This window comes from Symphalangus syndactylus, chromosome 21 (assembly GCF_028878055.3).
Source record: "Symphalangus syndactylus isolate Jambi chromosome 21, NHGRI_mSymSyn1-v2.1_pri, whole genome shotgun sequence".
Taxonomy (NCBI): domain Eukaryota; kingdom Metazoa; phylum Chordata; class Mammalia; order Primates; family Hylobatidae; genus Symphalangus; species Symphalangus syndactylus.
The window spans coordinates 49,723,307-49,750,257 of record NC_072443.2 but is presented as its reverse complement, the minus strand read 5'-3'; the positions used below and the strand labels follow the sequence as shown (position 1 = coordinate 49,750,257).

Below are 26,951 nucleotides of genomic sequence, written 5' to 3'. Positions count from 1 at the left end.
TTTTTTTGCCTTTTTAGGTTAGAGCTTCAGCATGAGAATTATACTTCAACACAGAAAGTTAGGTCTATAAGTGAAATATAATAAAGTGTTCTGAAAAGAAGGAGACTACCTTACAACCCCAAGAGAAAAATATGCAGCACTAAGCCCTGGTTCCTTTTTTCCTTATTGTTTTCTCATTTTTTTAGAACTTTGGGAATTAAAATCTTTTTGCTTAAATGCTGAATTTATAAATTGAAACAGACTCTTGGGTTTTGTTATAAAGGCAAAGTAATAATACTTCTATGTATTTTATAGGGTTATATAGTATAATAACTTGAATTTATGGTTGGATTTGACTGAACCTACATAGATACTAATCTGAATGACTCATATATAGAAAATGTGCAGTATTTTAAGTATAAAAAAGTAAACTGGACTAGTTTGCTTTTGTTTTATAGTATAAATGAAAATGACCCAAACTATTTAATTGTCTGAGCAGAAATTATGAATGAAAGATGTATTTTAGAGCTATATGACAGAGGGACATTTTAACTTGAATTCCCCAGTGGCAAAAGTAGTGTATAAACTAATGCTAGTGTATACACTACTGAAGTGCCAACTTATGTAACATTTTTTATTTTAATATTTAAAATGAAAGATTTTTTTTTCACTGTGAAGGGCAGTAACATTAAATTTTCCCCATGGGTACAAGTGAATGATTTATTTAGTACATTGACATACTTAACTATTAGCATTTTTGGGAAACTGGATTTGATATAAATTTATTTTGAAAAACACGGTTTATGAAATTTTATAATAAAATTATTAATAAAGACATTGTTAAGTTTCTATAAACATGCACTAAAAGTGGCAAGACAGAGTGGAGAAATGTAATTTTGACTGAGAAAAAAACTTTTTTCAGGAAAACAAGATTTATGAAGAGAAAAATATACAGGCCTTTTGAATATACTTTCTTGGATATCCATTTTAATTAAGCTGAGCACTCTTTTTTATTAAGGGTAAGGATAGAGATTGGAATTATATAAATGTTATGCCAAGTTAAATTAAAGGATTGAGTTATGTGCAGGAATTCCCTGTGATAATGAGAGAGATTTTTAGAGAAAGATCCCAGAAGCTGTTCTATCTGCCACAAATCAGACATGAAGAAGGGGACATGAACTTGAGCAATGCCTTTAACTCTGGCCACTTCCTGGAGAGGGAGAATGGCAGAGGAGGTTTGACTGGTTGGAGCAGTTTTTGAACCGGTGGAGAAGGAGGAGGGGTGCTGTTTAAAGTAGAAGAAACCCTGAATATGGGGAACCTCTTGCCAGAATCTCTGAGATGCAGCTAAAGCAGTGTTAAGAGGAAAGTTTATAGCACTAAATGGCTTCATCGAGAAGATAGAAAGATCTCAAATTAACAAACTAACTTCACCTAAAGGAACTAGAAAAAATGAACAAACCAACCCCAAAGCCAGTCAAAGAAAAGAAGTAAAAATTAGAGGACTGAATGAAATTGCGATGCAAAAATCCATACAAAACATCAATGAAACCAAGAGTTGGTTTTTCAAAAAATAAAAATAAGCAAGATCATTAGACCACTAGCTACATTAACACACAAAAAGAGAAGATCCAAATAAGTATAATCAGAAATGGCAAAGATGACATTACAACCAATCCACAGAAATTAGAAAAGATTCTTAGAGAATACTGTGAACAAATATATGCACACAAATGAGAAAATCTAAAGGAAATGGATAAATTCCTGGAAACACACAATCTCCCAAGACTGAAGTAGGAAAAGATTGAAATGCTGAATAGACCAATATTGAGCTCTGAAACTGAATCAGTAATGAAAAAAACTACCAACCAAGGAAAGCTCAGGGCCAGATGGATTCACACTGAATTATACCAGACATACAAAGAAATAATGACACCAATCCTATTGAAAGTACTACAAAAAAATTGAAAAGGAGGGGATCCTATCTAACTCATTCTGTGAAGCCAGCATCTGCCTAATACCAAAATCTTGCAGTGACATAACAAAAAAAGAAAACTTCAGGCCAATATCCCCGATGAACATAGATACAAAAATCCTCAACAAAATACTCGCAAACCAAATCCAGCAGCACATCAAAAAGTTAATATACTATGCTTAAGTGAGCTTTATTCTTGGGATGCAAGGCTGGCTTAACATACACAAATCAATAAATGTGATTCACCACAGAAACAGAATTAAAAGCAAAAACTATATGATCATCTCAATAGATACAGAAAAAGCTTTGGATAAAATCCAACATCCCTTCCATAAGCAAAAAACAAATATCCCCATTAAAAAAAGGGCAAAGGACATGAACAGACACTTCCCAAAAAAACACAAGCAGCCAACAAAAATATTAAAATGTTCCTCATCACTAATCACTAGAGAAATGCAAATCAAAATCACAATGAGATACCATCTTACACTGGTCAGAATGGCTATTACTAAAAAGTCAATAAACAACAGTGCTGGTGAGGCTATAGAGAAAACAACGCTTATACACTGTTGGTGGGCATGTAAATTAGTTCAGCCACTGTGGAAGTTTCTTAAAGAAAAGTTTAGAGATTTCTTAAAGAACTTAGAACTACCATCCTGCCCAGCAATCCCATTACTGGGTATATACCCAAAGGAAAATAGGGTATGAAAAATATGAAAAAGACACATGCACTCGTATGTTCGTCATTGGACTATTCACAACAGCAGTGACAGGGAATCAACTTAGGTGCCCAACAATGGTGAATTGGATAAATAAAATGTGGTACATATACACCATGGAGTACTACACAACCATAAAAAAGAGTGAAAGCATGTCTTTTGCAGCAACATGGGTGGACTAGAGGCCGTAATCCTAAGTGAATTAAGGCAGAAACAGAAAACCAGATACTGCATGTTCTCACTTGTGAGTGGGAGCTCAACGTTGAGCACACATACACATAAAATGGGAACAACAGACACTGCAGACCGCTAGAGGGAGTAGGGGAATGGGTTGAAAAAACTCTGTTGGGTACTGTGCTTACTACCTGGGTGCAATATATTCATATATCAAACCTGCACCTGCACCCCCTGTTTCTAAAATAAAAGTTGAAAGAAAGAGAAAGCTACACCAAAACCTGAATAGGACATTTGTTACAAGGAAGTATTTGACACATCAATATTTCTTTTCTTCTTTTCTGCCTCAACCCGCCCCACCACGCCCTGCCTTGCCTTGCCTTTTTTTTTTTTTTTTTTTTTTTTTTTTTTTTTTTTGAGATGTAGTCTCACTCTGTTGCCCAGGCTGGAGTGCTGTGGTGGGGTCTCAGCTCACTCCAGTCTCAACCTCCCAGACTCAAGTGATTCTCCTGCATCAGCCTCCCAAGTAGCTGGGACTACAGGCACGCACTACCATGTCCAGCTATTTTTTGTTTTTGTAGAGATGGGGTCTCACCATGTTGCCCAGGCTGGTCTTGAACTCCTGGCCTCTAGCAATCTGCCCACCTCAGCCTCCCAAAGTGCTGGGGTTGCAGTCATGAGCCACTGGGACTGGTTCACGTCAATATTTCTTACAAGCATAGATTTAAAAACAAATAAAACACTAGCTCTTCAAATTCAGAGATATATAGAAAGGTAATACATCATGGTCAAGTGGTATTCATTCCAAGAATGCAAAGGTGGCTTAACATTTAAAAATCAATCATTATGATCCACCAAAATAAGATAAAAATCTCATGACCTATAGGAAGAACATTTGGTAAACGTCAACTCCTTGTCGTGATTGGCAGCCAGAAATATATTAATAAGACAACTATCATAATATGCTAGTCTATCTACCAAAATTCCCCAAAGCTAACCAATGGTCAAATATTGAATGGTTTCTTCCCAAGGTCACAGGAATGAGACAGGAACTACTATCACCATCTGTATTCAATATTGTAGTGGATATATTGGCAAGTGCAATAAGAAAGTAAATGAAATGAAAGACTTCAGGATTGGAAAGAAAGAATTAAAACCAACATCATAACATGATTATATACTTAGAAAACCACAAAGAATCTACACAGTATGAAAATTTATACGTGAAGCAATTAAGGTGCTGGTTAATACAATGTCAATGTACAAAATCAATTGTATTTCTATATGCTAACAACAAAAAAGACAAACCAATTCTTAAAATGGGTCAAAACTCGAATAAACATTTCTCCAAAGAAGGTATACAAATGGCCAAAAAGCACATGAAAAGATGTTTAACATCATGATTCAATAGAAAAATACAAATCAAAACCACAATGAAATACCATTCACAACTACTAGGTAGATCAGCTACAATAAAGCTTTAGGTTATGTATCTTCACCACTACAACAAAAAACATTTTTAAGCTATACTAAATGCAAAGATAGACAAACTGACCAAAGGTTCAAAGATAGATGTATACATGTATGATCCTTTTCAATGAAGAAATGTCTTTTTAGTAACTAGTGCTGAGTTAATTTTATATCCATATGGAAAAAAAATTCTGGACTTCTACCTTACATTGTATGAAAAAATCAGTTCCAGAGGGATTGCACATCTAATGTAAAAGGCAAAACAATAAAGATCTTGAACGACAAGGAGAACATCTTCATGAACTTGGAGTAGGCACAGATGTTTTAAGTAGAATACAAGAACCACTAAACATAAAGGAAATGTTTTCTAAAATGTACTATATTAAGTTTAAGAACATCTGTTTATCAAAAGACATTATACAAGGATGAAAAAGGCAAGCCACAGAATTAGGAAGATATTTTCCATACACATATGTGACAAAGAACTCTTAGTCTAGATGATTAAAAAACAAAACAGAACAACAAAGCAAAAAAACTCCCTTTCAATAACAATAAAACCACTCAATGGAAAAAAACAGACTAAAGATTTGAAGAGATGATTCCCACGAAAGGATATCCAAATGACCAAGAAACATAGGAAAAGGCATCCGACTTCATTGGTCATCAGGGAATTGCAAATTAAACCCCAATGAGACAGCTGTATTTCATGTTAGGAAAAGAGCTAAAATGAAGACACAAGCCAAGATGGAGAGCACATGGAAGTGGAAACTGAAACAACCACTGGAAAACTGGCAGCATCTGTTAAAGCTGGAAATTTTCACACCTATGACCCAGGAATTCCACCCTAAGTACATACCTGACAGAGATGTGTACATATGTACCATGAAGACCATGTGCAAGAATCTTTGTAGCATCCTATTTGTAATACCTTCAAACTGGTAACTACCCAAATTCCATTAACAGTAGAATGAATAAATGAACTACAGGTCATCCACACATCAAAATATTCTGCAGCAATGAGAATAAACTCAGTACAACTACATGCAACCACAAAGATAATGTTGAGGGAGAAAATCTGCAAAACACTGTATGATTCCATTTATGTAAAATGAATACATATAAAGGGGATATATACATCAGGCAAAACCATCTGATGCCGTTAGAAGTCCTATCATTCTTGGTGAGTGTAGTGACTAGAAGACGCTCAAGGAGCTCCTGGAGTTTTTCTCTTTCTGCTGGTGTTGACAGTGTTGTGTTTGGTTTGTGAAATTCATTGAGCTACACATCTATGATTTGTGCACTTTCTGTATGTATGTAGTATACATTACTTTAATACAATTTTCCAAAAAAATTCTTATTTTGGTAAATGGACAATTTAAAGAACTGTATTAAGTGAATAACAGTTAATGTTTTACAGATATGCGTGAGGTGAATGAATGACCAATCTTTGGAGAATGTGCATGATTAGCTAGGCTTCATTCTACACATTTTCCTTAGTGGAACCCCATTCCACTTTCCACCACCTTCATCCTCAGGCCCGCCCACCCAGGCCCCTTTTCTGTTGCAGCTCAGCTGGACAGCCCCTTTGGTGGGGACTCCCCTTGCTCCTTTTGTGACTCCTGGCTCAGAGGAATAAGCCTAATTTGTAGGCTGAAAGCTATTTGAGAGATGTGGCATCTTTCTCATGAACAAGTGTGACTTGACCAAGGCCATAGAACTGGTTAGTTACAGAAATATGCTCAAATACATATCAAACATCTTGACACCCAACATTCCATGCCAGTTTGGAAGGTTTCAAAAAGAAATCCCCTAATTCTACAATCTATTTCCAGCTCACCTGCTGTGCCATTGAATATTCTGACATTAGGGATCCACTGGGTCATGTGTACATGTTTCCTCTGGTCTGTCTTAACAGTGGTAGTCTCCCCTCAGTGGCCTGCCACCCATAGAGCCACAGAGGGGACTGGGGTAGAGCAGGCCAGGTGCCATGAACTGCCCTGTCTTGAACCAGGGCTGGCTTCTCTGAGACCAGCGATCTCTGTCTAATTGCTGCCTTATTCCTTCTCCAGGTCCTTCCAACCCTCCTGCTGCCATGAAGATTGCAGTGATTGGACAGAGCCTGTTTGGCCAGGAAGTTTACTGCCACCTGAGGAAGGAGGGCCACGAAGTGGTGGGTGTGTTCACTGTTCCAGACAAGGATGGGAAGGCCGACCCCCTGGGTGAGTGAGCCAATGGAGCAGGGAAGCTGATGGAGGGCAGCCCGCCCATCCAGGTAGAAGGGAAGCAGTGGGTGGGAGTCTGGGAGCAGAAGTCTGCAGGGCCTGTGCTCTAGCTGGGAGGCAGCCACAAGTGGTCTACCTTGAATCCTGCTCCAGTGCCAACAGGCTGCTGGGCTTTTCTGGAATAAAGTGGAGATCCCCTCCCCACCTGATCATGGGGTGGCGTTAAGGTCCTGGAGAAGGGCTATAGAGAAGCTCAGCCTGGTCCCAGGTCCCACACAGAGCTTCTCTGACCCAGCACCCATGCTTGGGAAGGTCTCCATGTTCTGAACTGGGGGTCCATGTTCTGAAAGGCGGGCATGCGCGGCATCACCATTGTTGGGGCTGCCGTCAAAACACACAGTGCTCTACTTACCTGTCAGGGGAGAGACCATGATCACGAAGGTGGTTTTCCCAGGGCGAGTCTTCTCCATTGTACCCTAGATGTGCTGATCCCTGCAATTTCCCCAAATGTGGGAAACTCGACTGCATAATTTGTGGTAATAGGGAACTGCATTTGCACTCTCCCCTGGCATTTTAATTTTTTAAAAGAAAAGAAAAAATCACAGAGAGTACTGAGCCCACCCTGGGTGTTTCTGATTCAGAATGAGGTGGAAAAGTCAGAATTAGGTGAAATTTTTAACCTGGGACAAGTTCCTGGGAGATACTGGCGTTTCTGGTACTAGGAGAAGCACATTTTGAGAATCACGGGTCTGGGCCACTGCCTTTGAGCTGGGAAACTCAGCAGACAGGATGCAGAGGCCTCAGCTTGGATGAACAGACCCTCTAGGAACACTGACTGGTCCTTCTCAGGCCTGATGGAGACAGACTGTGGGGCAGGGCTTAAGGATAGAGGGCCAGGGTTAGGAAAGGAGGCTGGTAGGCCTGGCCAGGCACAGAGGTGTGGTTTGTTAAGGAACAGCCAGTCTCCTTCAGTGGGGAAGCTGCAGCCTGGCCCTAGAATCAGCTCGAACACCCAACACCCAGTGCCAGCCAGGCTTCAGTCTTGGACCTGACCACAAGTGACTCATGACATACCCTGACCCCACCACAGCCTGGGTCCTACACCCAGCCACTAAGTGACCACTGACCCTAGCTGCTGACCCTGGACCCAGACCAGGCCTGCCTGGGACTCCTACTTGACCTTGATCTCAGATGTCCTGCAGCAGTATTTCATTGGTCACTGTGGGACAGCTTTTGCAAGTGCAGTCCAATCTGCTGACGTCACATCCCACCCTCTCTCAAAACTACCAGACACCAGGACAGAGTCACAGAGGAGGAGGCCGGAGAGGAGAGCCAGTCCAGTCAGGGCCCAAACATCCCACCAGAGGCTCTAACAGAGAACTCAGTACAAAGAAGTGCTCCTTGGGTATTGAAGAGTGGAAGGCAGAGAGCCCAAAGTTATTGGGGACAGTGACTGCAGAAAGCAGCTGCCCACTCTAAGGCTGAGATAAAGGAGGAAGCTTTAACTACAAAAACCTGGGAGCTTGGGCCTGTAATCCAGACCTGTGAGGAGGGTGTGCTGGTGACTGGGCAGGAGGAGGGGCCCTGCAGGCCGTATCTTGTCCTCTGGGGTGTGTGTGTGTGTGCATGTGTGCATATTGAGGCTAGTTCTGCAGATGATGGAAACACTGATTTAGCCATTGCTCTGAGAAGGAATGACTGTGACTAAGATGAAGAAGCTGAGCTAGGGGAGGCTCACAGGACAGGAACCCACTGGACAGAAAGGAGTGAGGATGCCCTGTTGCCCTTCTTCCTTCATCAGGGAAAAGCTGACAAAGCAGAAATGCCATCTGCAGGGGGGCAGTCCCCATCACAGAGTGAGCAGTAGAGGGGGCTGGAAGACAGTAACTCAGTGATGGGGATGGCAAGGCCTCAGGAGAGGAGCGAGGGCAGAGGTCAGCCATCTGGGGTCTGGAAGAGGGAGGCACTCAGAGGTCCTGGGGTTCAGCAGAAGTCAGAGTGCAGGCAGGGCAGTCCCCAGAGCCTCATGCTTGGCTGGTGCGTCCATCTGTGTTGCCCAGTGGAGCCTGGCTGGGGTGTGGGTGAGGAGGCAGGAATGGAGAGAAGGCCTATGAGCTGCTCTGCTGGGAAGGCAGAGGTGGCTGCGTGTGGGTGGGTGATGGAGAGGGGCCAGTTTCTTATCCACCGTCCCACAGGTCTGGAAGCTGAGAAGGATGGAGTGCCGGTATTCAAGTTCTCCCGGTGGCGTGCAAAAGGACAGGCTTTGCCTGATGTGGTGGCAAAATACCAGGCTTTGGGGGCTGAGCTCAACGTCCTGCCCTTCTGCAGCCAGTTCATCCCCATGGAGATAATCAATGCCCCCCAGCATGGCTCCATCATCTATCACCCATCACTGCTCCCTAGGCACCGAGGGGCCTCAGCCATCAACTGGTGAGATGGGGCAAAAACACAGGGGGCCATTCCCATACATGTCCCTCCATCAGCCTGACTTGTCGCTTTCCATTAGCCCAAAGCATTTCTAGGGCTGCAGAGTGGGCATCATGCAGGTGCCTGTCCTGTGGCTGCCAGGTGTCAGCCACAGAACAGGCTGTGCACGTTATCGATGAGTGAAGGCTCTGCAGCACTGGGAGCAGGTGTTGCCAAGCACTCTGCATTCCCACAGTTATTGGAGAAGCTGGCACTGTCAGTGTTCCCATCCCCCAGCTGAGACAGACAGGGCACCAGAAGGTGCAAGGACAGAGAGGGCACCAGGAGGCGCCGGGGCCAGGGTGCCACCCCAGGCGGTGGGCTGGTGGTCCTACTCTAACTTCCACTACCGCTGCTCTAGGCAGCACACTTTGTAGAAAGAGATAAAGATGGAGCAAAGCATGGCCTCCACAAGGTACTCTGAGGTGACAGAATTCCCAAGAAGACAACAAATGGGGTGACAAGGCAGATAGGTGGTCAAAGAGGGAAGACATTTGAGTTGAGAAAAGACAGTGGATTTGTAGTCAGACTGGTCTGTTGGGATTCAGGCTCTCTGATCTTTGTGGGTGTCACTTCACTTTTCTGGGCCTTAGTTTCCCTATCTGTAAACCGAGTATACCTGTTATCCCTGCCGTGAGGACTCAGTTACATAAGACATACAGAGCTTTTAGCACAATTCCTGGCCCATGCTTGTTATCAATACATGCTGTTTTCCTTCTTCTGTTTCCCGCCGGAGCCGGTGTCAGTCCTACCCCTGGGAAGAGAGGGCCTCCTGGAGGGCGGCAGGTCCACGGGCCTGTACCCAGGGCATCCTCCGTGGACCTTCGTCGCGGACTCCAGGTTTCACTCTTCTGCTTTCTAGGACCCTCATTCACGGAGATAAGAAAGGGGGGTTTTCCATCTTCTGGGCGGACGATGGTCTGGACACCGGAGACCTGCTGCTGCAGAAGGAGTGTGAGGTGCTCCCGGACGACACCGTGAGCACGCTGTACAACCGCTTCCTCTTCCCGGAAGGCATCAAAGGGATGGTGAGGGCCTGGAGCCGGCCGCACCCTGCCCGCCCCGATGCAGCCTCAAGCATCCTCCCTAGACCCAGCCCACCGCTCCTGGAGGCCAGGAATCTGTTCCCCAAATTCAGGATTCTAGAGGGAGAGCAGCTCTCGCTTCAAGGTTTCAGAGGCAGGATTAGGACAAACAGTGTATTGTATTATGAGGGACTCTTGCTCACAACGGACGGAACCCAACTCAAAAAGCATTTGGCAAAAAGGGGACATTTTGGGGCCCGTTCAATAGACAACGCTAAAGGCAGAGACTGGGTCACGCCCTGCTGAATCCAGGAGCTTCAACTATGACATCGTTAGGATTCTATTTCTCTTTCCTTCACTCGTTGATTCTGCTTTTCTCTGTGTGATTAGCTTCATTCTCAGTTTGGCTGCCCTGAATTAGAGGAAAGATAGCCACTATAGCTCAAGGATTCTAATTCTTGATTCCAGGGAAAGAGAAACACTTCTTCTCCTAGAATTCATCAATCACAAATCAGGGGAGATTCTGATTGGCCAGTTTGGGGGTCATGTGATCCTCATGAGCCAGTCACCAGCTGGGGTGATGGAGTGCTCTGATAGGCTGTCTCAGTCACATGCTTCCTGCTGGGAAGGCCGTGACCTGTGGTCACATGGCCTGAGCGGCAGGGCAACTCAGTCACCTGCGCAGCTGGTACTGCTGACAGGCAGGGTGGCAGGCTATGGGCCTGAGCCCACAGCTGCAGGAGGGGCCTGGGGATCATAAGTGAGGGCTGCTTGCCCCTGCCCGAGGGCGGGCTGGCAGGGACGGCCAGAGGCAGAGGTGCTGTCCAGGCATGCAGCAGGGGGGAAGGAGGCCCTGGGGAGCCCTTGCTGTTTGGGCGCGGCAGGAAGAGCAGCTGCAGTGTCCACCGTCCCCTCGTCCTCCTCAGCTCCTGGCCATTGCCTTTTAGTTTTTGGTTGTGTTAAACTTGTCTTCCCCACAGATTGACCAGCTCACAAAAATAGTGAACAAAGTAGAGTTGCTGGAGATTTAGTGGTACAGAGAAGGGGCTTACCTGTGCTTCCCATGGCAAGCAACTCAAAATACTCCTTGAAGCTGCACTGTCCAACAAGGCAGCCACTGGTAACATGCAGCTATTAAATTAATTAAAATGAATTATACTAAAAAATTCAGTTCCTCAGTCTCAGCCACATTCTAAGTCACCTGGCCACCGTGTTGGACTGTATAGACTTGGAATTCATCCATCACCACAGAGGACTCCATCGGGCAGCCCTGCTTCAGATGCTCTGACACCCGGTCACTTCCCATTCTTGGCACCTTCCGGTCTCTTCCTTCAGGCTCTTACTCACGTGGGCCCAGGCTCCTTGGCTCTCCTTCTCCCTCTCCCCTGATTCCTTTCCCACCACCTTCCTCTTTCCTGTCACAGAGAAACTACTTCCTGCTTCATCTCAGACCTCCAAACTTCCACCTACAAGCCCACCACGGGGCTCAGGACCCACTCTCTTTAAAGGCAGAGAAGGCTTAGACAGCAACATGGACATTTGTGTCTGTGTTACTCCTGCAGGGCTTTACAGTTTATATAGTCTTCTAAGATCTCAGAAGATGTAAGATCTATGTAATCTAAACCTTTGCCAGGTAGAGACGACGGGTCTGTGTCTGTTGTGCAATAGAAGTTAGGTTCACACTGACTTCCTTGTTCATATGGCAGGTGTTTCTTGGGTACCTGCTGTGTGCCAGGCAAGTCTGGTCAGCCTGGGGAAGGGTCCAGGCTCAATGTGGGCCCTGGGGCTGGGAAGGAGGCAAAGTCCTACTGCTGGGGATAGCAACCCACCGGATCTCCCCAGGTGCAGGCCGTGAGGCTGATCGCTGAGGGCAAAGCCCCCAGACTCCCTCAGCCTGAGGAAGGAGCCACCTATGAGGGGATTCAGAAGAAGGAGTCAGCCAAGGTGAGTGCTGGGTCCCTCCACACCCTCATCCTGCCTGTGAGCAGACTGGGGTTGTAGAGGGCAGCCTGAAGAGGCTGGGATTCAGCCTAGATGGTGCAGGTTGTAATTCTTTGAGGCCAGAAGACAGGGCAGCCCAGGTCAGGGATGTATGAAGAGAGCCGTGGAGGAGGAGGACCCTGGCACCTGGGAGGGCAGCGAACAGGGTCCATTCCAGGTTCTTTCCTGTTCCTCTTGAGGAGGAATGGGCAGGCAAAGCCCACAGGGAGAAAAGAGTGGGAGTTAGGGGGCAAGATGTCAGCCATAGTGCGAGCAGTCTTCAAGGCAAGGTGTGAGGGACAGTGCGGGTCTCTGGAGCAATAGCCGGTCAAGGAGCCTCAGAAGCCTGTAGGCTGTGTCTCAGCCCAGGAGTATGGGGTGCTGTGTGGGGACCCACAGGGGCCCTGCCAGTGAGGAGAAGCAGGTGGGGCCCTATGGGACGGGCCTGAGCACATCGTGCTGGGGCCTCTGTGTAGAGTCTGGGCCATCTTGACAGCAACAGAACATTATCTTCCCCAAACCATTCTGAAGTCTGCTCAGCCCATGAGAGACTGAGGGTGAGAGAGCACCCAAAACTGGGGGCACCAGCTCGGGGACTCCTGCAAGTGTCTAAGAGGAAGCTGGGTTTACTGGCTGTCTCACAAGAGCTTGGTCCACTGTCCAGACGTCATCAGGGTGGGAGGGGAGCTGAGCACACACACCTTGCTCCCCACAGATCAACTGGGACCAGCCGGCAGAGGCCATTCACAACTGGATCCGCGGGAATGACAAGGTGCCAGGAGCCTGGACAGAGGCCGGCGAACAGGTGTGTCCCTGCATGGCTGGAATCCAGCCAGGTGCATTGGTGTATCCCACTGGCCATAAAACTGTCACACGTGTTTGGACTGGTTGGTATAATAAATAGCTACTGCCCTGGCCCCTACTCCCACTGGGTGCCCCCTAAACCTCCCAGGCTTTCCCCAGGAATAAGAGACCTACCCAGCCTCCAGTAGCTAAAGGATAGATATCCTGCATAGCTGCAGGCCTCCAGGCCCTTGTAGTGCCCCTGGGGCCCAGCTGTATTGGTTGTGAAATGTTTTAGTCTCACCGCTGGGCTTGTGGAGACCCCAGGCCCAGTGCTGACTCTGACTTGGCCTCAGGCAGGGTGGAGCAGCACATTCAGGGCCAGGCAGACTGTGAGTAGGCCAGGTGCTGAAGATGGGGAGCCTTGGGGGTCACAGGCTCTAGTGAGGCATCAGGGGTCGCAGGACTGTGGGTGGTGGTCTTTGTGCAAACCTTGAGGGCAGTCTTGTCCCCCACATAGTCTCAGACTCTCCAGACCCCTGACCCCCAGCCGACTGCCCAGACTGTGGCTGGAAGCCTCTCTGCTGTCCTCATCAATGCAGAGCCCTTTGTACTAGCAAATGCATCTTCTGATCAAAGCAACCACTCCTTGGCAGCACCCTGAGGGCAGGTGGCCTCACTCCATGATGCCTGGAGCACATTCTCCCCCAGTCTGTGCACCACAGGTCTGAGGCTGTGGGCCAACGAGAAGGGTCTTATGGGGCCAAGGAGAAGGGTCTTATGGCAGAGTTGAGGCAGACCTGCCATCAGCTCCCTGAGGCCACTGAGGCTCCTCCAGGTCGTTTCTGCCCCAGGAGAAAGGGCCTCAGGGGTCACATGGGCTTTGAGCCGGCTCCCAGGTCTCAGCTGCCCCTGGCCCCCCTCCCTCTCACAGCCTTGCTCAGACCTCCCTGGGCTGCTGGCTTCGGGGGCTTCTTCTCACCCACCATCTTCTGGTTTTTCTCCCCTCGACAGAAACTGACATTTTTCAACTCAACGCTGAACACTTCAGGCCTGGTGCCCGAGGGAGACGCTTTGCCCATCCCAGGAGCCCATCGGCCAGGGGTGGTCACCAAAGCAGGACTCATCCTCTTTGGGAATGATGACAAAATGGTAAGGGCACGGCTGTGGGTCACTTGCCTGCTCAAAGCCACCCATGCTCCTGTCCTTGGACTCAGGCCTCACAGGAAGACCCTAGGCTCCTCTGGAGAAAATGGGAAAAACCAGACCCAGGAAGGAACACTGACCCTGATCTGTCCCTAACCGTCTGGCTGGCCCGGAGCACAGGGTGTCCAAGGCAGTTTACCCACTTCTCTGTTCTGGGAAAGCTGGGCTCCCTACCCTTCCTGGCTAGGCACCTATCTGCAGGCTGAGTGCCCTGTGTGGGTGTCAGGCAACCCAGAATCAGAGAGAAGCCCTCCCAGGGAGCCTGGGCTCAGGGCCTCTCTTTGGTCTATCAGAAGCACCTCTGGACATGGGGTCCTTAAGCTTCTGTGCCTCAGCTCCCATCTTTTTGAACGGGGATGCCGTGGTGACTTAGCATGTGCAGAGCCTTGGGAGCCATGCCGGCCACCTGCTCTTGTTATTAGCAGACTACAACTCGTGGTACCAGCAAACACTGATGGAGCACCTTTTATACCAGAACAATGTATACGCATTAAATTTAATCTGCCTAACAACAATATGAGATATGTATAAATATTATATACTTATAGAGGAAGAAACAGAGATTTAAATAACTTGCCCAGGATCATCCAAGCTAGCCTGTGGCAGAGCTGGGATTCAAACTCTGAAATTCTGGCTCCAAAGCCGTGATGCTGGTCTTGGCCATGGTAGCTTCCTGTTCATATGCACTCCACTACTCCTTCTCACATGAGCAGCCGGGGGTAGGGAGAGGGCAGGCAGGGATCTTCCCACACACTGACAGGGTCCGGACAAACCCCATGGGCGCAGTACCCCCAGCCGTGTTGCTGTGTCCGGCCTACCGGAGTGAGGCATGGCAGCATGGGGCCTGGCCTTTGCTCGCTCTTGGTGTCCAGTCTGCCGTGCTCCCCTGGCAGAAGGTCTAGGCTGCCGTTGATGTCTGCAATGTAGTGTTTTGGGTATCCAAGATTGACATATGCAGTTGCAAGAGAATATGTGTCTATGGTCAGGTTCCCTAGAAGCAGCATCTAAGGTAAAAATTATTGTGCAAGTGATTTATTGAGGGAATGTTCCAGAAAATCATGCCAGGCAGTAAGGGCAGAGGAAAGCAAAGCAAAAGTAAAGCTTCAGGAGAAGTCCAGCCTGGGGCTGCTCCCAGGGTGGGTTTTGGAGTATTAACTGCACCCTCCAATTATACCTGCCTGTCCCCACCTCTGTCAGCCTTTGGTTTCAGTGGCCCCTGGGGTGGGTGGAGGACCCACCAGGCATAGTCCCTTGGCCTCTTTGTGTACAGGAGCTCTTATCCATCCACAGCAAGCAAGGATGGGACAGTGCAGGCTGTTATCATCCAGCCCTTGCTGCAGCTGGAGGACAGGGCACCAGCCACAGGGGTCTGAGCAGGGCACCCACAGCATCTGCCCAGAGACCTGCAAAGACAGCAATGCAAAGAAGGCAACTAAGTGTCTTAAGAGGAAGCTGGGGTTGCCGGCTCTCTCACAAGAGCTTTGTCCACTGTCCAGAGGTGGTCAGGGTGGGAGGGTAGTGAGGAGAGACCAGCTGAGCACACACACCCTGCTCCCCACAGATCAACCCAGAAGACCCTGAGTTGAAGCATCTCTCAGCCACGCCCTGTGGAGTCTGGCTTGGGTTTATCTTGCAGAAAGCTCCAGAACATCTTTGAAAGGCAGTGGGGCGAGGGTCAGGCCGAGAGGCCAGTTCCAGTTCTGGCAGAGCATGCATAGAGGGTACCATTCTTACATAGCCACTCTTAACGCATAGAGACATGCACCCACCCATGAGCTTATCCATAACTCTTTTTTTACATGTGTTTTTTTTCCCTGGCCCCTAACAAAAGCATTTGTTGAAAAACTATTGATAAACAAGCAGGCCCCAAACAATTCAAACATGTTATTAAATACAGTAAATCTGAGGCAGACACTAGAGTATCCCAGAGTCATGAGCTACAATGGGGGTAGTTCATGTCTGGCAGCCAGAATCCCCTTGAACTGATGGCTGGACGCAGGCTCTACCTGGGACCAGCTTGAAGTGCTATCCTGAAGCTGCAGACTGCAGGGCGGGCCAGACCCTTTTTCAGCCTCTCCTCTTCCCACCTCTGTATCCCAGACAGTCATCTGTTGATGTTCTCCAGGTGTTTCTGTGGCAGTTCTGGGAGCTACTGGGTAATTGCAAGATTAGTTGTTTTTCTAAGTTGACTTTCTATGTGGTGCCTGAATGACATTTTCTTTTTTTGTTCAGTAGGAATCCTTTTTTACAGAAGTAATAAAGTCATTACACTTAAAAACAAAGTGAAAGTGTGGTGGGAGTGGGTGATGGAAAATCGAGCAGCTGGTAGGGGACACAAGATCTGCAATTTCCTCTGTGTCCCTGGAAACAGAGTGGCCTCCCCACTCTTAACTCATCACTAATCTGAGACTCCCTGCTTCTTCCTCATCTGAAGGTTGGAGACAAGGCTGGAGTGCCCAGCACAGCACCCCTTGTGGGACACCTTCATCACTGCCTCAGGTCCGACCACAGAAACTGTGAAATCCTTCCTTTTGGCCGGGCACAGTGGCTCACGCCTGTAATCCCAGCACTTTGGGAGGCCGAGGCGGATGGATCATGAGGTTATGAGTTCGAGACCAGCCTGACCAATGTGGTGAAACCCCATCTCTACTAAAAATACAAACAAAAATTAGTCGGGCATGGTGGTGCGCGCCTGTAATCCCAGTTATTCAGGAGGGCTGAAGCAGGAGAATCGCTTCAACCAGGGAGGCGGAGGTTGTAGTGAGCCACGATCGCACCACTGCACTCCAGCCTGGGTGACAGAGCAAGACTCCGTCTCAAAAAAAAAAAAAAAAAAAAACAGAAAAGAAAAGAAATCCTTCCTTTTGCAGCTGCTGGTGAAGAACATTCAGCTGGAGAATGGCAAAATGATCCTGGCCTCGAACTTCTTTAAGGGGGCAGCCAGCAGTGCCCTTGAGCTGACGGAGGCAGAGCTGGTTACTGCAGAGGCTGTGCGGGTAAGAGGCAACTTCAGGGCTGCCATCCAGTTGGGCAGGTTATGCCGTGCAAATGTGTTCTGCAAATCACACTCCCCAGAGTTGGACAGCGCCAGCCCTCTGTGGGTGTCTGTTTTGGCCCCAGGTGCAGTGTTGGTTCTATCTCGTCTTGGAGCTTTCTGTTGTCTTCTTGCTGCTCCTTCCTCTCCAACTGGGGCCCTGGGATCTGGCCAGTTCAGTCTGACTCTTCTAGGGGCTCGCTGTCAACAGTTAATAAGTGAAACAGAAGCTCCTGGAATATTTGAAAGAGTCAGGTGTCAAGCCCATGTCCCTGTGATTAGAATGTGAGCACTGGAGCCTTCCAGAAAGGGTGCACCAGAGGCAGCATCCTGGGCTGTGACCAACAAAAGCTGCCCATAAGGCACACCTGATCTCCAATCCAGCTTTGTCCCAATATGATGCTGTAGGGAGCTTTCCTCTCTGAGACTCAGTCTTCTCAACATGAATTTCCATCCACGCTCACTTCCTGGAATTTCTTCCTGACCCTTCATGCTCCCTCCCACTGTATCCTTCTTCCCTGGGTGGAGAGAAGAGATCTGGGGGAAGACCTTCAAGAGAGAAGGAACAGCAAATGGCAAGGCCCTAACAGGGCAGAGGCCTCCCTGTGTTCAGGGAGTCACCATGGGAGGGCACCGTAGCTGGAGCCCAGGGGCGTGAGGGGCAGAGTCAGGTGGGCACAGCTGGGGACCTTGGGTGTTAACAGCACGTGTGGCAGGGCTCAGCAAGGATGGACATGAGGCATTTGTGTGATCCAAAGACGCTGAGAGCCAGCAACTTCCTTCTTGAAAGTGGAACACCTTGAATGTCTGTTTAAAAAAAATCTTGTTTATTCCAAAGATATCCCTGGAGCAGTTGCTCTGGCCCTGACTTGGCCTGCCCTGGGGTTGCAGGGCCAGCTGGACAGACAGCCCTCCTGGAGCCCACAGCTGAGTGGCTCTGGGGATGAGCTGGGGCCATCGTTTGTAGATGTAGACCTGAGTCAAAAGATGCTATCTTACAACAGCTGCAGCCGAGTCCTGCATCTGTAAAATGGGAATAACAAACCCTTCCTCAATGGAGGATTGGTAGAGGAGATAACACACATGAAGAGGTTTAGTTCAGTAGCTGGCATCTTTGAGGAACTCAGTACACATTGGCAATACATCTAAGCATCTCATGAGAAAAGCAGATACTTCTAGAGTGTGTACTGTGGACAAAAGTTCTCAGAAAATGAATTTGGAGAACAGAGACTTTATTACAGTGACCAGTTTGCAAACCGTCCAAAGGCAGCTTCTGGTGTAAGAGGAAGGTGCATTCCTGAGAACAACGGGAAGGGTGGGGTTTATAGCAAAAGCTCTCACCCAGGTTCCCATGCAAACCAGTTCTAATTGGTTGGTACAGCTGAGCCCTGATTGGCTGGTTCAGTTGAGCTCTGAAAGACTCAAAGATAAAAAGGTGCAGGTTTTAGGGGAACCTAGAGTACATGTGTGACCCTCTAGACAGCAAGTGTTCACTTGGCTCTGTTTTAAATTTAGGCCCAGTTAGCTGCTGGGGATCCATCTTGAAGGACTGGCTCTTTCAGGTTTGCATTTGTTCACCATGCACATTCAGAGTTCCAGATCCTCCTGGAAGAGCAGCGTGTTTATTCATGACAGCAACTCTATGCAGTAGGTGCCCTCAGTACCTGCAGGTCCCAGCTGTGGAGCCAAGGCCCAAGGAGTAGAGTCCGGGCTCTGGTGGCCTGGGCTCAAGTCCTCCTCTAGCTGTTCACCGTGCAGCCCCCAAGGCCATCGCTAGGATGGCTATCATTAGGCCTCTTGATCACAGCTGCACTCGGCCTCCAGGATATGTGGTCTGGAGACTGATGGGGTAGAGGGGACATGGCCAAAATGAGGGGAGGCCAGTCTGGGGCTATGCAGCTCCACGGTGTTGGTGGAGGGGCCTGGCCTGTGGCCATTCAGGAGAACACTCCCAAGAGCCCGCTGTGGGCTGGGCAGGTAGTGGGCCACAACCCCCTGTGCCCTCCTGAGCTGAGGCTGGGCAGGTGCTGCCCATGGCACAAACGTTGTGTTTGCTGACTCTCCCTGTAGTCCAGACTCTCTGCCTGTCTCACACACAGAATCCTCACACAGCTGCTGTCAGCACCGAGGGGCTGCCTGCATTTTCATGGCTTGGTGGGCTTTGGCTTTGTGGTGCACTCAGTGACCAGTCTGCCGCACTGCCCCTTTGTGGCTCCACTCTCATCTGATAAGGGCCCTGGACGCTAGCAGGTGCCATCCAGTAGTGGACAACTGGTGGCCCCAAGCGGTGTGGTCTGAGGCAGGTAGATCCTGCCAGTAGAGTGGCCAGCAAAGGTTCTGGGGAAGAGATGACACAGGAATTGGACCCTTAAGGATGCCCAGGACTTAAATATTAGCTGGGGAGTCAGGGGAAGGTGTCGCCAACAGGTGAGAGCCTAGTAGAGGCCTCGAGGGGCAGGCAGCAGGTGTGTGGTGGACAGTGCGTGGCTTGGTGTGGTGTTGATGGTCACCCTGAGGATAGGAAGGGCAGATCCATGACATTTTTCCAAGAAAGAAAGAGGAGAGCTGGGGGTGCTTGTGCCAGGGGTTGGGGAACTGGTTCTGACTGGGCCTGGACCAGCATCTCATGCCTCACCCCCAACCTGGGCCCATGATTGACAATGGCCTGGAGTTCATCCAGAGAGTGGGGACCCGGCCTGATATTGCTGGGGCCCCTCCTGGCTCCTGCCCCACCGGGCCTCACCAGCAGCCTGCCCAGAGAGCAGTCGTCCCATCTTGACTGCTGGACAGCCTTACTGGGTGCCTTAGCGGGAGCTGAGCACCCACATCCACAGGGCCAGCTGGCTGGGCACTGCTGCCCTCCATAGGTCCCAGACTCAATCCTTCATAGGACACAGACCAGTTAGCATCTTGGTGAAGTCAAGACCCAGGTCTCCTGAACCCATCTGTGAGCCTCATAGTCACCCTCAGGCCCACCCTGTCTCCAGCCTGCTGCTACAACACCCGGGCATTGGTGTCACACTGGGGACACCAGAACCTGGGCGCTAGCACCAAGGTGAGTGGGGCTCAGGAACAGCTGGGCCCTGCCTTCCTAGTCCCCAGCCATGCCTAGAGGCCTGGCACGTCTGTCCTCCACCAGCTGGACTGTCAAGGGGACCCCAGAGAAGCTGGGAGTTGAGGTGAGGTGGGCATGAGGACAGCAGCCAGCATTAGAGGGGCCTGGGATGTGGCAGCTCCTTCTTTCCCAGAAGGTGGTCACTCCAGGACCATTAGGCCTCCTGGGAAGAGGCAACAACTTGGAGGGTACATAGAGAAGCCCAGCCTGGCCCCAGGCCATCCATGAGTCTGTTCAGGGGTTGCTGTCCTAGAGTGGCACTTGTCCCCAGCTCCCCTGGGGCCAGCCTCTCACCAGGCCTTGCTTTGCAGAGTGTTTGGCAGCGGATCCTCCCCAATGTCCTGGAGGTTGAAGACTCCACTGATTTCTTCAAGTCAGGGGCCGCATCTGTGGACGTTGTGAGGTAAGTCCAGGAGTGGAGGGGTCCTGTCCCAGGTACTTGGTGCTGTGTCACAAATCTCTGCAAAACTGAGCAGCAGGAAACAACCATTTGTTACACTCATGGATCATGTGGGCCAGGGACCCAGGAATGGCCAGTGTGCTGGTCTCCTGCGTGCACACCTGGGTGGGCAGCACAAATGAATGGTTGCAGGTCTTTATGCAAATGTTAAGGGGGCGCAGTTGCATGCAGCCTCTCTGGGGAAGTTCTAGGAAGGAATTTGGGAGGAGTTGATTCAGAAGAACAGTACTGAGTTCATAGGGAGAATTAGGGTTATGTATTGTGCCAACCATTTTTGCTGTGCAACAAAGCACCCCAAAACATTGAGATTTAAACCAACACCATATCCTTAGCTCACAGTTTTATGGTTCGAGAGTTTGTGCTGGGCTCAGCTGATTTGCATCAGATTCAGCTGCTGTCAGCTGGGCTCACATAAGGGCGGGATCTGCCAGGTCAGCTGGGGGCTGGCTGGTCCTGTGGTGGTGGTGGGTTCCAGGAGGGAGAGCAGGAGCCCAGGGAGGCCTGGTCTTGGAGTGAGCACATCGTGTTCATTGCATTCTGTTGGCCAAAATGAGTCACAGAACAGGTCCAGCTTCCAGGGATGGGGAAAGAAACTCCACATCTTGCTAGCAGGTGCTGCACCTTCACATGGCCAAGGCTGTGACTGCAGGGGTGGGCATTTTGACCAGTTTTGCAATCGACCATGCATATGAGTTGGGGCTGAGTGGGCTGAGTTGGGCCTATGTGCTTAGAAATCTTGGGCCCTGTGGACCTCTAGTAACTCACCGTGAGGCAGTATGCAGTTTAGAATAATTGTTTTGTAAAAAATATGCCAAGAAGAAGAATGCCAGACACCTGAAAGAATGGTGTCCAGAGGCCAGGCCATGCCTTGTGTACAGCTACTGAGCCAAGGATGCAAAGAAAGCAAAACTGCTTTTCTGTAAATAGTTAAGAGTGTATGTCCTTTTAAAAAAAAAAAAAAAGTGGCAAAAAAACACATAATACAACACCTACCCTCTTAAAATTATAACTGTATATTGCAGGATTGTTAACTATGAGCACAGTGTTGGTCAGCAGATCTTTAGAACTTTTTCTCGCACAACTAAACCTTTCTGCCCATTGAACAGCCACTCCCCATTTCCTTCTCCCCAGCCCTGGCAACAGCCATTGTTTTTGCTCTGATGAGCTTGGCCACTCTAGTACTTCATACAAGTGGAATCATGCAGCATTTGTCCTTCTGTGACTGGCTTGTTACACTTAGCATGATGTCCTCAAAATTCAGCCCTGTTGTGTAGCACATGGCAGGACTGCCTTCTTTTTATGGCTGAATCCTGTTTCATTGTACAGATAGACCATATTATCTGCTCATCTGTTGGTGGACATTTGTGTTGTTTCCACATCTTGGCTGTTGTGAATGAATGTGGAAGTGCATGGGAATTTGAGATCAGTTCTTTTGGACAAATACCCAGCAGTGAGGTTACTGGGTCATATGGTAGTTCTACTTTTAATTTTTTCAGGAAGCTCCATATTGTTCTCCATAGAGGCTGCACCATTTTTCATTCCCACCAGCAGTGCACAAAGGTTCCATTTTTCCCATATCTTTGCCAGTACTTACTTTCATTCCTATCTTCCTTCCTCTCCCCTTTTCTTCTTTCCTTTTGAACAATAACCATCCCAACAGTGATGAGATGTTATCTCATTGTAGTTTTTATTTGCATTTTCCTGATGATTAGTGATGTTGAGCATCTTTTCATATACCTGTTGGTCATGTGTATGTCTTCTTTGGAGAAATGTCTATTCAAGTCTTTGCCCATTTTTAAATTGGATTATTTGTTTTGTTTGCTATTGAGTTGTAGGAACTCCTTATATATTTTAGGAATTAACTTCTTTTCAGATAAACGGTTTGCAGAAGTTTTCTCGCATTCCATGCTGATTGTTTCCTTTGCTTTGCAGAAGCTTTTTACTTTGATGCATATGACTTGTATATTTTTGCTTTTGTTTCCAGTTCTTTTGGTGTGATATTCAAGAAATCATTGCAAAGACCAATGTCATGGAGACTTTCCCCTATGCTTTCTTCTAGTTTTATAGTTTTAAGTCTTACTTTTAAGTTTTTCATATATTTTGAGTTGAATATTTTTATGCATGGGGCAAGATAAGGATCCGATTTAATTATTTTGCATGTGGACATCCAGTCTTTCCAACACCATTTGTTGAAGGGACTGTCGCTTCCCCATTCTGAATTCTTGGCACCCTTGTTGAAGATTAGTTGGCCATATATGTTTAGATTTATTTCTAGGCTATCTTGTTTATTGGTCTATATATCTGTGTTTATGCCAGTATCATACTATTATGATTATTGTAGTTTTGTAGTAAATTTTGAAATCAGGAAATGTGAGTCCTCTAACTTTGTTCTTTTTCAGGATTGTTTTAACTATTCACAGTCCCTTGATAGTCCATATGATTTTAAGATGATTTTTGTAATTTCTGCAAAAAAATCACTTGGGATTTTAATAGAGTTGGCATAGAAATTGTAGATAACTTTGGGCAGTATTGTCATCTTAACAATATTAAGTTCTCCAGTCAATGAACACAGATGGCTTTCTATTTATTTAGATCTTCTGTAATTTCTTTCAGCAGTGTTTTGTAGTTTTCATTGTACAACTCTGTTGGCTACTTGGTTAAATTTATTCTTATTTTATTCTTTTGATGCCATTGTAAAGGGAACTGTTTTATTAATTTCCTTTTTGGACTGTTCATTGCTAATTTGTGGAGTTGCAACTGTTTTTTTGCATGTTATTTTTGTATCCTGCAATTTTGCTGAATTCCTTTATTAGCTCTAACAGTTTTTTGGAGGTGCAGAATATTTAAGGTTTTCTTTTTCTGTTTTTCAGACATGGTCTTGCTCTGTCACTTAGGCTGGAACAGTGGTTTCATCATAGCCCAATGCAGCCTCAAATTCTTGGGCTCAAGTGATCCTCCCGCCTCAGCCTTCTGAGTAGCAGGACTGCAGGCATGCACCACTACACCCAGCTAACTTAAAACAATTTTTTTTACAAAGTCTTGCTATGTTGCCCAGGCTGATTTTGAACTCCTAGGCTCAAGTGATCCTCCCACCTTGACCTCTCAAAGTGCTGGAATTACAGGGTGAGGCATTACACCTGTCCCATTTAAAGATTTCTACATGTAAGGTCATGTTATCTGTGACAAGATATGATTTAACTTCTTCCTTCACAATTTGGATTAATGTTTCTTTCTTGCCTAATTGCCCTGGATGGAACTTCCAGTACAGTAGTCTCCCCTTATTTGTGGTTTTGCTTTCTGAAGTTTAAGTTACCCGTGGTCAATCATGGTTGGAAAATATTAAGTGGAAAAGTCCAGAAATAAACAATTCATATGTTTTTAAATTGAGTGCCATTTGATAGAATGATGAAATCTCATGCTGTCCCGCTCCATCCCACCTGATATGTGAATCATCCCTTTGTCCATGATATCCATGGTGTATGCACTGCCCACCCATTAGTCACTTAGTAGCCACTGGTGTTATCAGAAAAAGCATAGAATATATAGATGATTCCAGACTTATGATGCTTCAACTTAGGATTTTTTGACTTTATGATGGTGTGAAAGTGATATGAATTCAGTAGAAATTATGCTTTGTGTACCCTTACCAAATTCTGTTTTTCACATTCAGTACAGTATTCAATAAATTGTAAGAGATATTCAAAACTTTAATATAAAATAGGTTTTGTGTTAGATGAGTTTGCCCAACTGTAGATTAATGTAAATGTTCTGAGAACATTTAAGGTAGCCTAGGCTAAGCGCTGATGTTCAGTATGTTAGGTATATTAAATGCATTTATGACTTAACATTTTCAATTTATAATGGGTTTTTGGGATGTAATCATATCATAAGTCAAGGAGCCCAGTGTAAGGTTCAGCCCTATATGTGGTTTCAGGCATTCACTGGGAGCCTTGGAACAACCCCTGCCCCCCACCCTGCCCATGGGTAAGGAGGAACTACTATACTGTATTGAATGGAAGTGGTGAAAGCAAGCATCCTCATTTTGCTGCTGATCTCAGGGGAAAGGCTTTCAGTCTTTCACCACTGAGTATGTTAGCTGTGGGTTTTTCAAATATGGCCTTTATTATATAAAGGATGTTCCCTTCTATTCTTAGTTTGAGTGCTTTTTAATCATGAAAGGATATTGAATTTTGTCAAATTCTTTTTCTGCATTAAATGAGATGACCATGTGTTTTTCTCTTCATTCTATTAATGTGGTATGTTACACTGATTGATTTTCATAGGTGAACTATCCTTGCATTCCAAGAATTAATCCCACTTGGTCATGGTATGTAATATTCTTAAAATGCTGCTGAAATCAGTTTGTTAGTATTTTGTTGAGGATTTTTGCATCAGTTTTCATAAGGGATATTGGTCTGTAGCTTTCTTTTGCTGTAGTATCTTCGTCTGGCTTTGGGGTCAGAGTAAATGCTGGCCTTATGGACAGAGCTGAAGATGTGTTCTTTTCTCAGTTTTTTGGAAGAGTTTGAGAAAAATTGGTGTTAATTTCCCTTCAAATGTTTGGTAGAATTCACCAGTGAAATCATTCAGCCCTGGGCTTTTCTTTGCTGGAAAGATTTTGATTACTGATTCAGTTTCCTTACTAGTTACATATCTATTCAAATTTTCTATTTCTCCATGAGTGAGTTTTGGTAGATTGTGTGTTTCTGGGAATTTGTTCACTTTACCTAGTTATCAAATCTGTTGCCATGTAATTTATCATATATTTTCTTATGATGCTTTTTATTTCTGTAAGATTGGTATAATGTCTCCCTTTGATTTCTGATTCTAGTAATTTGAGCCTTCACTTTTTGTTTCTTGGTCAGTCCAGCTAAAGGTTTGTTAATTTTGTTGATATTTTCAAGAAATCTAAATTTGATTTTGTTGATTTTCTGTATTTTTTTCTGGTCTATTTCATTTGTCTCTGTTCGAATCTTTATTATCACTTCCTTCTGCTAGTTTTGGGTTTAGATTGCATTTTAATCTCGTTCCTTAAGGTATACAGTGTAGGTTACTGATTTGAGGACTTTATTCTTTTCCAATGTATGTATTTACACCTGTAAACTTTTTTCTTAGCACTACTTTCCCCATATCTCATAAGTTTTGGTATGTTGTGTTTTTATTTTCCTTTGACTAAAGTATTTTCTAGTTTCTCTTGTGTGTTCTTCTTTGACCCATTAATTGTTTAAGAGTGTGCTAGCTCATTTTCATATCTTTGTGGATTTTCCAGTTTTCTTTCTGTTATCGATTTCTAGTCTCATTCCATTTTGATTAGGAAAGACATTTTGTAAGAGTTCAATATTTTTACATGTATTAAGACTTATTGTGTAGCCTAACAAATGATTTATCCTGAAGAATGTTCCATGTGACCTTGAGAAGAATGTGTGCTCTGCTCTTCTTGAGCATTGTTTTGTACATATCTGATTGGTTTGTGGTGTTCAAGTGTCTTATTCTCTTGAGTTGTTCTATCCATTTTTGAAAGTTGGGCATCTAAGTATCTAACTACTATTGTAGAAATGTCCATTTTTGCTTCATATATTTTAGGGCTGTGTTAGGTGTGTATGAATTTATAATTGTTATATCCTCTTGCAGCATCAATATAATGTCCTTCTTTATCTCTTGTAAACTTGTTAGATTTAAATCTCTTTTATGTTACTATTTGAATGGAATATTTTCTCCATCCTTTTACTTCCAGCTCTTTTGTATTGTTATATCTAAGTGATTCTCCTGTAGCATATGTATGGATGCCAGGTTTTGTCCAGTCATCCAATTTGTGCCTTCTCATGTTTAAACTTTAAATAGATTAAACAGAGGAGTTTAATCCATTTACATTTAACTTGCTTACTAATAAATAAAGATTTATTTCTGCCATTTGTTTTCTGCATGTCTTATTTTTTTTGTTCCTCAGTTTCTCTATACTGTCCTTTTTGTATTTGGTAATTTTTTTTTTGTAGTGTATCACTTTGATTCCCTTCTTTCTTTTACTGTATGCTTTTAGTTATTTCTGGGTTGTTACTTAGGGATTACAATTAACATCTTAAATTTATAACAATGTAGTTTGAATAATATCAACCCAGCTTCAATAGTATACAAACACTCTCATTCTATACATCTCTTTTCCTTCCCCTTTATAGTGTTACTGTCACAGTGTACATTTTTATACGTTGTAAACCCATTAATATATATTTAAAATTATTGTTTTATGCACTTGCCTATTGTCATATAGGAAAAAGAGAGAAGTTACAAACCACAATAAATACAATAATATGGACTTTCATACTTACCTATGTAGTGGCCTTTACCT

The 26,951-nt window shown here is 46.0% G+C and overlaps 1 protein-coding gene and 1 non-coding gene across 9 annotated transcripts in view; both read left to right on the top strand.

Moving 5' to 3' along the window:
• ALDH1L1 (aldehyde dehydrogenase 1 family member L1) overlaps positions 1–26,951 on the top strand; it is a 95,379-nt gene that overhangs the window by 31,637 nt on the left and 36,791 nt on the right. For 6 of the 8 annotated variants that reach the window (XR_010118477.1, XM_063630185.1, XM_055259190.2 and 3 more), the window contains exons 2-9: positions 6,387–6,536; positions 8,735–8,969; positions 9,868–10,033; positions 11,873–11,974; positions 12,726–12,815; positions 13,808–13,945; positions 16,870–16,995; positions 20,460–20,551. Coding sequence is in view for 7 of the 8 variants with exons in the window: in XM_063630185.1 (XP_063486255.1) it covers positions 6,410–6,536; positions 8,735–8,969; positions 9,868–10,033; positions 11,873–11,974; positions 12,726–12,815; positions 13,808–13,945; positions 16,870–16,995; positions 20,460–20,551 (1,076 nt within the window). In the remaining variant the exon portion in view is untranslated. The remainder of the gene's footprint in view (positions 1–6,386; positions 6,537–8,734; positions 8,970–9,867; positions 10,034–11,872; positions 11,975–12,725; positions 12,816–13,807; positions 13,946–16,869; positions 16,996–20,459; positions 20,552–26,951) is intronic. The other 2 variants (XM_063630186.1, XM_055259194.2) reach the window with 2 other exon arrangements.
• On the top strand, positions 6,944–7,107 carry LOC129471776 (U1 spliceosomal RNA). The gene has a single exon (XR_008653731.1). It is a non-coding gene; the product is annotated as a U1 spliceosomal RNA (small nuclear RNA).